Raw genomic sequence first — 11,854 nt, forward strand, 5'->3', positions numbered from 1 at the left:
CTTATATCATTTCAGGAAGTGGCATAATAAAAACAGTACTTAGTAATGATAGAAATCCACTGATGGACTGCAGCAAGAACAGCCAGTCAAGGAGGCCAAGTTCTAGGAGACTACTGTACCAATTCAAGAGTGATCCGAATGAGTGCAACACCACAGGAATGTTTAGAGGTGGGATCAATAACATAAGAGGATACAGAGAAAAAGACAAGTCAAAATTGACTTGAGTCTTCAGTCTATCTGAGCAGGATGATGTTGGTGTTATGTGGAAAACAAAATATTAGTTATGTAGGAAGAAAGCGATTTTGACTTAGATATATTAAGTTTGAAATAATGATACAACAATGTTTAACAAGATGCAAATTAGAACTCAGAGACTGAATAAAATAAATATATGGCAGTCATCAGCATAGAAGTGAGGACAAAATGTCTGTGTACAGAAACTTCAATTAAGAAATTAATTCAGAGGGGGGCTAGGTATAATGGCACAATTGGCTAATCCTCTGCTTGCAAGCATTAGCATCTCATATGGGTGCCAGATCATGTCCCAGCTGCTCCACCTTCCCATCCAGTTCTCTGCTTATGGCCTGGCAAACAGTGGAGGATGGCCCAAGTCTCTGGAACCCTGCATCCACATGGAGACCCAGATGAAACTTCTGGCTCCTGGCTTTGAATTGGCTCAGCTCTGGTCACTGTGGCTATTTTGAGAGTGAACCAGCAATTGAAAGATCTTTCTGGTTTCTCCTTCTCTCTGTAAATCTGTCTTTCTAATAAAAATAAATAAATCTTAAAAATAAAAAGAAACCAAGAAAGAAAGGCCAAAGAAGACTCAAGTTTTAGTTAGAAAACACAGAAAGTACCAGGTAAGGTTCAAGGTTAAGGGAATGTGGATATTATCACCACTCCAAGGCCAGGAGACTATCAGGACGGATTACCCTTAAATATACAGAACCTGACTCCTTGGGAGTATTCCTTCCCAGATTCTCACGGTAATGGGTCCTGAACGGTTGGATCAGATGTTGGTAGATGATTTTTGAACTTCTGTCTTAATTTGGTTTTTTACATACCTGACACACTCAGTGATCAAAGCATATGAGAAAAATAACTAAAGAGATAACGGAATATGCTCTGGTTGGTTAGTTAAAATCATAGCGAATTATCACAGGGTAGGATGGGAAAACAGAGGCTACGTTATATTTCTATGTTAAACAAAATTAAAGTCTATTAAAATAAGTGACACACTTTAACAGCAAAACGAACATGTTGAATTTAGGACTGGCTATTAAATAATTTAGAATTTGTTTTAAAATAATATGAAAATGAAGTTCAACAAAATTATGCTTCAACACTATAAACTGCTAAATACTAAAATGAAAATAAACACAAGGCAGCTGAATAGTACCCTATAGCCATTTTAAGGTGTATAGAAGCCGGTCGTATATAAACTAAAATTGAAATGTCAATGAAGTAGTCACAGGATGTGGTTAAAAACTTGCATTTTTTAAACATGCTGGTCACTCAATACCATGTCAATTAATTCCATAACATTATAAATTGTTGTTGATGTTATGTTGGGGCTTTTAATAGATCGGGATGATATTCTGCCAGCTCTGTCTTCAGACCAGAGATGGTCTCCCCAAGAAACCACTGAATTTATCTGGACAAAAAGATGCTGGACTCTATGCTTGGTATATGCTTGCAATGAAAGACTTTTGATTGAACTTGAACTGTGGTAATGCAACAAGGTGGAGGAATCTACCATGGGGGGAAGGAATGGGGAAGAATGGGGAATCCCAGAGCCTATGAAACTGTGTCACATAATGCAATGTAATTAATAATAATAAAAAAATAGAAATGTAAAAAAAAATGAAAATCAGTAAGTATTGTATTTTCTTATCGTACTTAAAATTTTTAAATAATACTATTTACATTTTAATCATCTCATCTAATTTTTGTTGATCACACAAGTGTAAGTTACATAAGCTAAGATTAAGAAAAAAAAAATCCTAAACTCTAAGATTAAACACTTAAGCACACTAAGAAAAATCCTGCTTTGCTGGTGGGTAAAGTCTTAACCACATGCCCTACAGCTCTTACATCTAACCTGCAGGAAATGGCACTCATGATTTAATAGGAAGAAAGAGTCTCTACCTTTAGGTAAATGGCCAATGTAGACCTTTAATTTTCGTAATTAGTTAACAGTTCTTATTAAATTGCCTAGCAGATTAATTCAATCTTGTTTCAGCTTACAAGGAACATTATCATGGTTCTTTAATACTCACCAAATGGGAAACTTTGATAGATCCTTCACAACTGGATGGTTCGCCTTTCTCTCTGCTTTCCAAAATCTAGACAGAAAAGACAACTTGTAGAAAAATCAATGCATTCCTATGTGGAAAGAACAATAGAAAAATAAAAGTACCTACCATTCTAAAAATGGTATGAGAACGACTGCTTCTTTGATTCATTTTGGTAATTCCATAATGTCTGTTTTCTGTAAAAAGGATTAAATTTCATCAGCATAATTCATTAAAGTATAAAATAAAACATTAAACCTTTTTGGTCTATTAATCAGAGGTATGACTGGAAGTTTATTTTATCTTATTAAAAAGCGTGGCTCAGCACACCAGCAGTGTGGCCGAGCAGTCTAAGGGGCTGGATTCAAAGTGTGGTGTAATTGGAAAGACAGTTTCTATAAATGCTGTAATGAAGAGTTTAGCATAGTCTTACTTTCTCCCTTTGTGATCCACTTCAAAGCCATCTCTGCTGTATAAATAACTTCTTCAGTAAGATCAGAAACATATACATTCCTCTGAAAGAAGTTTGGAAAGGTTAGAGAAACAGTAGTCATAAAAAGGTGCAAACTACCATACAATTTGTACAAAAGTAGAATATTGAATTAGGATTTATTCTTCTCTAAGAAAATATCCAGCCAACTGATGAATACTCATAATTTATTTCATCAAAGCAAACCAAATTCTAACCTATTTATCATCTTGCTCTTTTGAGCACTTAGGCTAAAATATTATACTTGTTGTATTTTAAAATTATACGTACATCTGATTAAAATATGAAGCATTGAAACAGAAGACACTTCAGAAAAGAAAAATTTAAAGGTGAATATTCAAGAACAATAACCCTTCATCTGAAAATGTATTAAAATCTCGACTCTGTTACTTACATTGATGTCCTCCCGAATTATTAAAGGTTTCATTTTTTGAGTATTACAAAGTAAGTCTGTGATGGTTTCATTGTATATCTCCATATAAGACACACGTAGAAGAAATTCCCTATCAGGAAACTAAAAGGAAAAATTATGTGAAAACACTCTAAAGCATCTAATCATAAAAACGTAATGCTGAGTGCTTAGGTACTATAACTAAAGAGGTAAGGAATTATTTTTGTAAACAAGCACGACTCACACCTTTGAGTATAATAAACACAAAGATACAAAGAAGCACTGTTTCAGAAATAATAAAAAGTATGCTATGATGAAATTCTGAGAGCAACTAGTCTAACTCAACAGGATTAAAATAAAATCCAACCAGTAAGCTTTATTTGAACATAAATATTAATTTAAAACCAATTCCTACCTCATTAGGCTTTCTATTTGATTTGCTTCTCTTCTTTTACCTGCTTCTATTAGTTACTAGTTCCTTAATAACTACCAGTAGCTAAACAAAGGCGAGGATTTTGACATGAGTTTCCTGTTACTTAATGCTCAGTTTTTGTTGAGAACTATTGTAAGATTTGGGAGAATTTTTTTTGAGAGAAAAAATTTTAACGTCTATACAGTGAATATAACATGCCTTTCTTCTTTCTCCAAAAAAATCAAGACATACCTCAAATCATCATCACAGGAGAATAACACATAATTGTTATTAAATCTAATCAGTGCCTTTTGCTGCATATAAGAGCAACTAAGCTAGCTTACTTACCTTCTTAATTTTTTCGAAGATGTCATGGATTGCTCTGGGTATAACTCCTAAACAATCTTCCGACCCCATCATAGTGTGTGTTTTTCCTGAGGCGGTCTGCCCATAGGCAAATATAGTACCTGTAAAAACAAAGTACACCCATGAGAGATTAAAATGAGTCCACACTGGGTAAAACCATCAATGTATCAAACAAATACCCAAGACTAAAATGCCTGCAGCATGGAGTAAATACACACCATTGTAGCCTTGTATGGCAGAGTCGATGATTGGTACTGCTATTTCCTCATACACATGTTTAGTGGTTTCATTACTGTGAAAGACACGATCTAAAAACAAACAAAAAATACAAGGAAATTAAATACGTCAAGCAAGTTGCATTCTGAATTATTAATTACAGTCCAAAACAAAACTGTCAGAATTTAGCATAAAATATTTAAGGCTCAGTATTTTTTGGTTTTCTGGCAGTATGCCTCACTAATGTAAAATGTGTTGATACAAAGATCTAAGAAAGTCAACTGTCCCATGACACAGTGGTTGCATAAGGGGATTTGGAATCTGATGGTCTATATGCAAATACTGATCCTGCCACTAACAAGCTGTGTGGTCTTCAGCACGGTGGCTACTGCTTCTGTACCTCTGCCTCTAATCTGCAAATGTGCATATTATTTTTTTACAGACTTACTGTGGAGATCTAGTTAATATTAGACTATTACTATTTGAAGAATTTTTAATTTTACCATATCTAGCTAGAATGTTTAGCTCAAACCAAAACAAGGAATTCAGACAGTTGAGGGAAAAAGTACCAGAGTTAGAGAGAATGAACACCTATCTCACAGCTAAAGACTGGGTTATAAAATAGCATTTGTACTAATGAATTCACTAGTCTAGTCTGATTCTTTTGTTTGATAGTGTACTAAAAATAAATCATTTTTTCACAATAAAATGTTGACAGAAATGGATCTATAAATCAGCAGGGAAATGTATTGATTTAATCACTGCCACAACTGCTCTGCTGGCAGAATGGGAAGTGAAGGGCCACCTGAGGCCTGCTCGGCCATCATGACTTTAGGACAGGAGAGTGGGCAAGATTATCCACCATCTACGTCGGGAGAGTGGAGGAGCACATAGCTCAGCGGGCACAGACACAGCTACCAAAACTTGTAGTATCTGAGACTGAATGCTTAGGTAGCTCTGATTCTTGGTCTCATAATCTTTGGCACATATTGTTTTACCTCTGAAAAAGAAATCACATGCATAGCACCAAAGACTTTTATCAGAAATCACTTTATCTTTTCTGTTTATCTTTGCTATGAAATGCTGTATCTGACTTTGGGTTAAACACTCTAATTACTCAATCCTGAGGCTGTCTACTGGACTTCACTGTTGCTCTGTGCTGTCTTTGCAGGGACACAGTGAGGCAGCTACAACACACAGAGTAACTAGAGCCTCCCTTTGCTGTGCCCCTCTATGTCAGTTGTCCAAACCGGGGAAGCAACAGTACCTGCTACACTGATTCGTTAGGAGGATCAAATCAATTAACATGTATAAAACTCAGCAAATCCCTGTCACTTGCTTAACACTATGTACATACTGTCAATAAAGACAGCAACCTGTGACTTTGATGCCTCCACATTAGGCCTGTCTAGCTCCCACTCATCCTTCAGGCCTGCCCATTCAGTCCACATCATATCCCTCACAGGGTGATTTTGTGATTAGTTGTCTGCGCTTCCTTCTACCATACAGTAAGTGAACACCTGGTGAATCTCAACAACAGCAAATGTGAGGTTGGAAAAGCTTACAGGGACCTGACAGTGAATAACGGACCTTGGGCTTATGGTGTTTCAGACCACTAATGAATAAGAGAAAATGTTACTTTCAGTCAATAAGGCACTATGGTTTCAAACATCACTTTACCATTTTAGCCGTTATACAGAATGAATAATTTGTTTTCAGTGAAGAGAAACAATACATTTAATATTTTTAATAAATCCTTTGGCACTCTGACTAGTACAAAGATAACTGACTTTTAAAGCTACTATATACTTACCAAAATTGAAAGATTTACTCCCATCCACTTGATAAATTGCATTATTGTCAGTTTTCCAATAAACTTGAGTAGCTTCATCAAGTTCTTCTTCTCTGAAAGATTAAAAACACAGCATTTCAGCATAACTGGTGACAACAGTCGTATTATAGGAAGGCTATCTTGAGACACCTCATTTTCTGGAGACTATTTTAAAAGATGGCAATAACACTACATGTGAGAGAAAGACAAAAAGGAAAACCGTCCTGGAAGGCTTGACTCCTACACTGGGCTGCCGTGCCCACTTTGCTCACACCCTGTCCTCCAGTCCTGGCAGCTGCAGGGACAGACTCAAAATCCAATTCCGCCATTGCTCAAAACCCTTGGCAAAAGGTACCTGGGATCATATTGATTCCTTCTTCAAATCGTCTTCCTCTATATTCCTGTATACTGCCTCCTTTGCACAAACCAACGAGCCTGGAGGTCTCCCTAACATGACAGGGCTCAATCCTGGGCCTGGAATACCATGAGTTTTCTTCCCATTCACCTAGGGGACCTGTTCTTCCATTCAGCAAAGCTGTCAGCACTCTCCCAACCCCAGCCTCCTGCACTCAAACCTTCATCCCTGCCACGGGCTGGGGACTCGGGGAGGTCGCCCAGTACGGCAGCAGGCTGACTTTTCTCCCACGGGAGCTCCTTGAAAGCAGGAAATCTCCACCCCCCCCTCCACATTCTCACGTATTAAATGCTCAAGAAAAAAAAAAAATTCCCAAACACAACAAGCCTCAGCATTCTGGGCTGAGAGCTGCGCTTAAGGCTTCCTGTACCGGTCTTCCCGCTTTTCTGCCACCGTGCAACATTCAGTTTGTTTTGCTCCACAGCAACGAGAGATCAACAGAATGACGACCGCACGGACTGTCAGGCAGATTACAATGCACTTAACAGGAAAAGTCAATACCGACACATGTGAATGAGGCCTCCAGTGCCCGGTGAGCGACAGGCGAGGCGGCCGGCTGGGTGTGCAAGCACTAGGACACGGCGTCAGGATGGCCTTTCCCCCCCAGGATTTGTGGGGGGCGTGGGGTGCGGCCTTGGGCGCCCGCCAACCCTGCCGGGGGACGAAAGGCGAGGGAGGATCGGTTTCCTGAGACCTCGGGCCCTCCAGGTCCCCTGACACTCCGGGAGCCCCGGAAGGCAGGTGCGGCCGCGGAGCCGGCCTGCTCGGGCCGTGGGCAACGCCCGCCGCGGCCGCCCGCGCCCGGCAGCCTACCTGCTGTTGAGCGGCCGCACCCGCACGCACACGGCCACAGCCGCTTCCTCCGCCATCCCGCACCGCGCCGTCCTCCGCCGGCCGTCAAGACCCTCCGCACCACCCTGTCCCCGACGCCCCGCACCGGCCCGCCCGTAAATTTAAAATTTCCCAAACGCCGCGTCTGATTGAGCCGCGGCCCGGTGACGTCATGGGCCACGCCATCTGCGGCGCGGCGCGGGGGGGAGGCAAGGCGGCGGGCGCGCCCACCGCTAGAAGGCGGAGGGGGACCGAGAGGCTGTGAGGAGAATTGGAGGAGGGGTCGGAGGGAGCTGACTGGTAAGAGGGAAAAAAACTGTTAGCGGCCAAGGCACCTTTCTGAAACAGTTTGCAGTCATGCACAAGAAAGAAGCCAGATACTTATTATTTCCGAAGAAAACTACGGTCTTTGAAAAAAATCACTCTATTAAATGAGGGGAAAAAAAGCCTTAAAACTCCCTGCCCAATTCGTAAACCTAGGAAGCTTGTTGTGTTCATGAGAAGTTTTAAGTGTAGATTTTTTTTTTTTAAATTTAACTCCTGTTTCTGTTACCTGTTAGTGCTTAAGAGCTTCATGGGAAGATGACTAGAAAAAAATCATTTAGTGTTGTACTGAAAGTTTTATTAGCTCAAACTGGAATCTGATGCTAAATAATTCTCAGTGTTTGATTTTTCCTTTGTCTTAAATATGTTTCATAGCAAAGAGATAATATTTTCTTTAGGAGTGATGATCTCAGTGCCTCTCCTCCTTTTTGACTGAATGAAGGATGCTTTAATGAAGCTGTTTTGGAAAGTAATGCTGCAATCTCAAGTGCTGGTTCAACACTTGGTGCTGCCCAGTGTTACCAGGAAAAATGAAGTGGAATCAGAGTGATACGTAAGGTAGAAATGGGGAAGGGCTGGTTTTTTAATGAAGCATTCTTGTGGCAGAAGCTGAGCTGATCCAAAGCCAGGAGCCAGGAGCCAGGAGCCTCTCCCAGGTCTTCCACGCAGGCAGGGTCCCAAGGCTTTGGGCTGTCTTCTACTGCTTTCCTAGGCCACAAGCATGGAGTTGGATGGGAAGTGGTGCTGCTGGGACTAGAACTGGTGCCCATATGGGCTCTTGGCACATTCAAGGCTGCTAGGCCTCCGTGCCGGGCCCAGCTATCTCTCTCTCTTTTTTTTCCTTCCTTCCTTCCTTCCTTCCTTCCTTCCTTCCTTCCTTCCTTCCTTCCTTCCTTCCTTCCTTCCTTCCTTCCTTCCTTCCTTCCTTCCTTCCTTCCTTCCTTCTTTCCTTCCTCTCTGTTTCTCTTGCCCTTCCTTTCCTTTTACTTATTTTTATTGAAAAGATAGTTACAGAGAGGAGACACAGAGAAAGATCTTGCATCCTCTGCTTCACTCCCCTAATGATCGCAACAGCTGGAGCTGAATTGATCCAAAGCCAGAGTCAGGGGCTTCTTCTGGGTCTCCCACGTGAGTGCAGGATCCCAATGACTTGGGCCATTCTTCACTGCTTTCCCAGGCCACATGCAAGGAGCTGGATGGAAAGTGGAGTGTCCCGGCCAGCAGAGCCGGTAGCATGGACACGGCGAGGGTCAGGGAATCAGACACCGACAGGAGATCAGTAGTGGTGGAAGAGGTCTCTCCCTGGCCTCCCTTTATTCAGCCATATATACTTTTCCCCCCAGCCTCTAGCAGAACAATCGATGCTAATGAGTCTGACAGACAAGGGTCCACTAGCCTCCAAGCCCATTTCCGGCAGGAGTCAAGCTTAACAAATGCAAGTCAACTCCTTAGCCCACAACAATGGAGTATCCAGAATGCAAACCAGAACTAACAGGTGTTGTGGCCCAGCCCAACCACAGGCCTGGTCTTCTTGCATTTCAGCTAGTTTTGTGGCCTGTTGGGATGGCCCTCAAAAACTTCCACCAGGCCCACATCCAGCTCCAGTTTTTGCACATGCCAGCCTTTGTTACAACTTAGCCAGACCCAACTTGTATCTCTTCCAGTTCTTGGGCACACCAATGAATGCTGTAGCTTAGCTTAGCCCAGCCTTCCCCCAGACCTGGCCTTCATGTGTGCTAACAGGTGCTGCCATCTTGTACAGTTTAACATTCCCCCAGCCCTGGTTCTTGTGTTCACCACTGGGAGGTACAGCCCAGCAGGGGAGTGCCCACCATTCCAGTGCCAGGCATGCTTCCAGTCCTGATCCTGCACCTGTCAGGGAATACTGTGGTCCAGTCTTACATCATGATTCACACCATTCCTGGCACTTGCCAGCTGGAACTCACAAACCAGATACCCACCAAGTAGGCTGGCCACAGGAGCCGGGCCAATCAACCCACACCCCACCAGTGTCCCAGAGTGAATCTACTTCAGTGCTTTGGCTTCAATTTTCTATTCATCTGCATTACACAACACCCTCCCCCGTATCTCCCCACTCTCTGAAATATGGTTGACTTCTCTTTCTTCAGAGTTAGTTGCTTTGTAAAGCTTGTAAAGATCCACAACCACCACACTTGCCGTTAGGCAATAGAGACATAGTAGTTATAAGAATTAGTTATATTTATTTACTGTCTGACTTACCATTTTTAGTCATGTGATATTCATTATACTCACAGGTTATTGACAGGAGAAACTTGAGCAGTTAATCCCTCTGAACATTAATTTCTCCTTTTTTTTTCAAAATAGGAAGCTAAGATTAGTAGTTCCTAATGATAAATTTCTCTGCTGATTAAAATGTTTACAGTAAAGGACATGTACTAAAGACTCAATAAAAAAGTCTTGTTAAAAAACACATTCAAATAGACCAAGAAGATTCATAATGAAAAATTTTCTTTGTACATTTGTAAATTGCTGATCTAAATATTGCTACTAAAGGACATGCAATAAAGACTTAATAAAATATTTTTTGCTATTAAACAAAAACGACATTAAAATTGAGCAAGAAGATTTATAGTGGGAGTTCTTCTTTGTATATTTCATCTTTAAGGTGTCATTTGCCTCTCTGTAGGCAACTGTAGCATTTTAAAAAATTTTATCTGATTAATATACAGAAAGGCACATGTAAAGGTGTGTTTCTCTAGATTGCAGATGTGTGGACATAAATAGGCACCTGCTCTACTTGCTGTAGTGTATATTGTTTATTATGGTATTCATATGTAAGTATTTTAATTTAGTTTGGAGGGAAAATGGGTTTGTGAGGCAAGTCAATGGCACACACTTCAATGTTGATGCTTTGGTTCCTGAGTTTTCCCCTGGACTGCATAATTTACACTAAACTGCAGAGGGCACTGCATTCACAGCAAAAAGCAGGGAAGAGCCTTGTACAGCCTTCTGTAGATCTTGAATGTGGTGCAAATTTTAGGATTCATAGTGACTTCTAGTGCTGTAAATTCACATCAACCCAAATCACTCATTTGTATTGACTTATTTTATGTATATCATGTAAAGTTAATATAATATTTTTTATATCATGCCATCATGTATAATAGGATTAATTTGAAAAATTATCATTAAATTTTTGTTGATTAACATGTAATATTAGTGTATCTTCATGGCATAAAATGTGCTGTTTCACTATGTGTATACAGCATCAATAGATTTTAATTTCCTTATTTTTAATGTTTGCAATCTGCCAGTTCCTCTCTTTTAGGTCTTATAGAGTATGTAATGCATTGTGGTGAACTGCGTTCATTCCAATGTATTATGGAACATTAGGACTTAATAATTCTATTTGATAGTGTTTGTAGAGAATGGTTTTCTGACATTTGTAGTAGAATCAATGGAACTGGAGTTCCTGATGTTAGTGAAATAAGCCAGACAGAGAAAACCGGAAATGATATGATGTCTGTCCTATGTGAACTAGACATTAGGGTGGTTGGGGATAGTGGGAAGTTGTATAATGGCTGTCAATAAGAATGATTTTTGTTTAGTTGATGGTATGCTTATTTCTAAAAATAATTCTTTTTAAAATTTGGAAACATGTTGTGATGATGACAGGCATACTATCTGTTTGGTTTTAATTGTGGTTGCTAAGACTTTGTGTAGCATCACAGAAATTGCTCTGACCTGGGTCAGCCCAACTCTTCCATCAGAAATGCATTTATTTCTGAGTCACTATTTTCTGAAGAACAGAATGAGGAATTTGGTGAGAGGTATTTTAAGGACCTTGGTGGCTTCCATAAATTTATGATGTCTTCATAAAACCAAAACAAAAACAGAAAGAAACTTGAATGGCTAAGGTAATAGATTTTTAATGTTTTTACCACAAAGCAAATTTAAACTATGTGAAGTAATAATATTCATTCACTTGATTCAGCCAATCCACAATGATTGCGTATTTGTATTTGAAGACATCAGGTTGTATACCATAAACATTTATTTTTATCAATTCAAAATAAATAGTAAGATATTTTAAAAGAAGCTTACTCAAATTCAGTATAGATTAGTATGTGGATGAGTGTAAACCTACGTATAGATGTTTGAGGGGAAAGCCGTGATCTAAGCTACAGAGAAGGTTCCAGATAGCCACAGTGTGGCAGAAACTGCAGTCTCCTGAAATGCATTCCCCTTTCGTGTGACAGCAGGACTGTGTCCCCAGACTGTCTTGCAGTTTTGGTGCCACTT

The 11,854-nt window shown here is 40.2% G+C and overlaps 1 protein-coding gene across 1 annotated transcript in view; it reads right to left on the bottom strand.

Annotated features, from left to right (window-relative positions):
• CENPE (centromere protein E) overlaps positions 1–7,284 on the bottom strand; it is a 61,395-nt gene extending 54,111 nt beyond the window's left edge. Inside the window, exons 1-8 of the mRNA XM_040966917.1 lie at positions 7,229–7,284; positions 5,983–6,074; positions 4,172–4,261; positions 3,936–4,054; positions 3,179–3,298; positions 2,728–2,809; positions 2,424–2,491; positions 2,280–2,345 (exon numbers count right to left, since the gene is read on the bottom strand). Coding sequence (XP_040822851.1) covers positions 2,280–2,345; positions 2,424–2,491; positions 2,728–2,809; positions 3,179–3,298; positions 3,936–4,054; positions 4,172–4,261; positions 5,983–6,074; positions 7,229–7,284 — 693 coding nt within the window. The remainder of the gene's footprint in view (positions 1–2,279; positions 2,346–2,423; positions 2,492–2,727; positions 2,810–3,178; positions 3,299–3,935; positions 4,055–4,171; positions 4,262–5,982; positions 6,075–7,228) is intronic.
• Between the last annotated feature and the right edge of the window lie 4,570 nt (positions 7,285–11,854).

Source organism: Ochotona curzoniae, unplaced genomic scaffold (assembly GCF_017591425.1).
Source record: "Ochotona curzoniae isolate NIBS_2020 unplaced genomic scaffold, NIBS_Ocur_1.0 scaffold_4506, whole genome shotgun sequence".
Classification (NCBI taxonomy): domain Eukaryota; kingdom Metazoa; phylum Chordata; class Mammalia; order Lagomorpha; family Ochotonidae; genus Ochotona; species Ochotona curzoniae.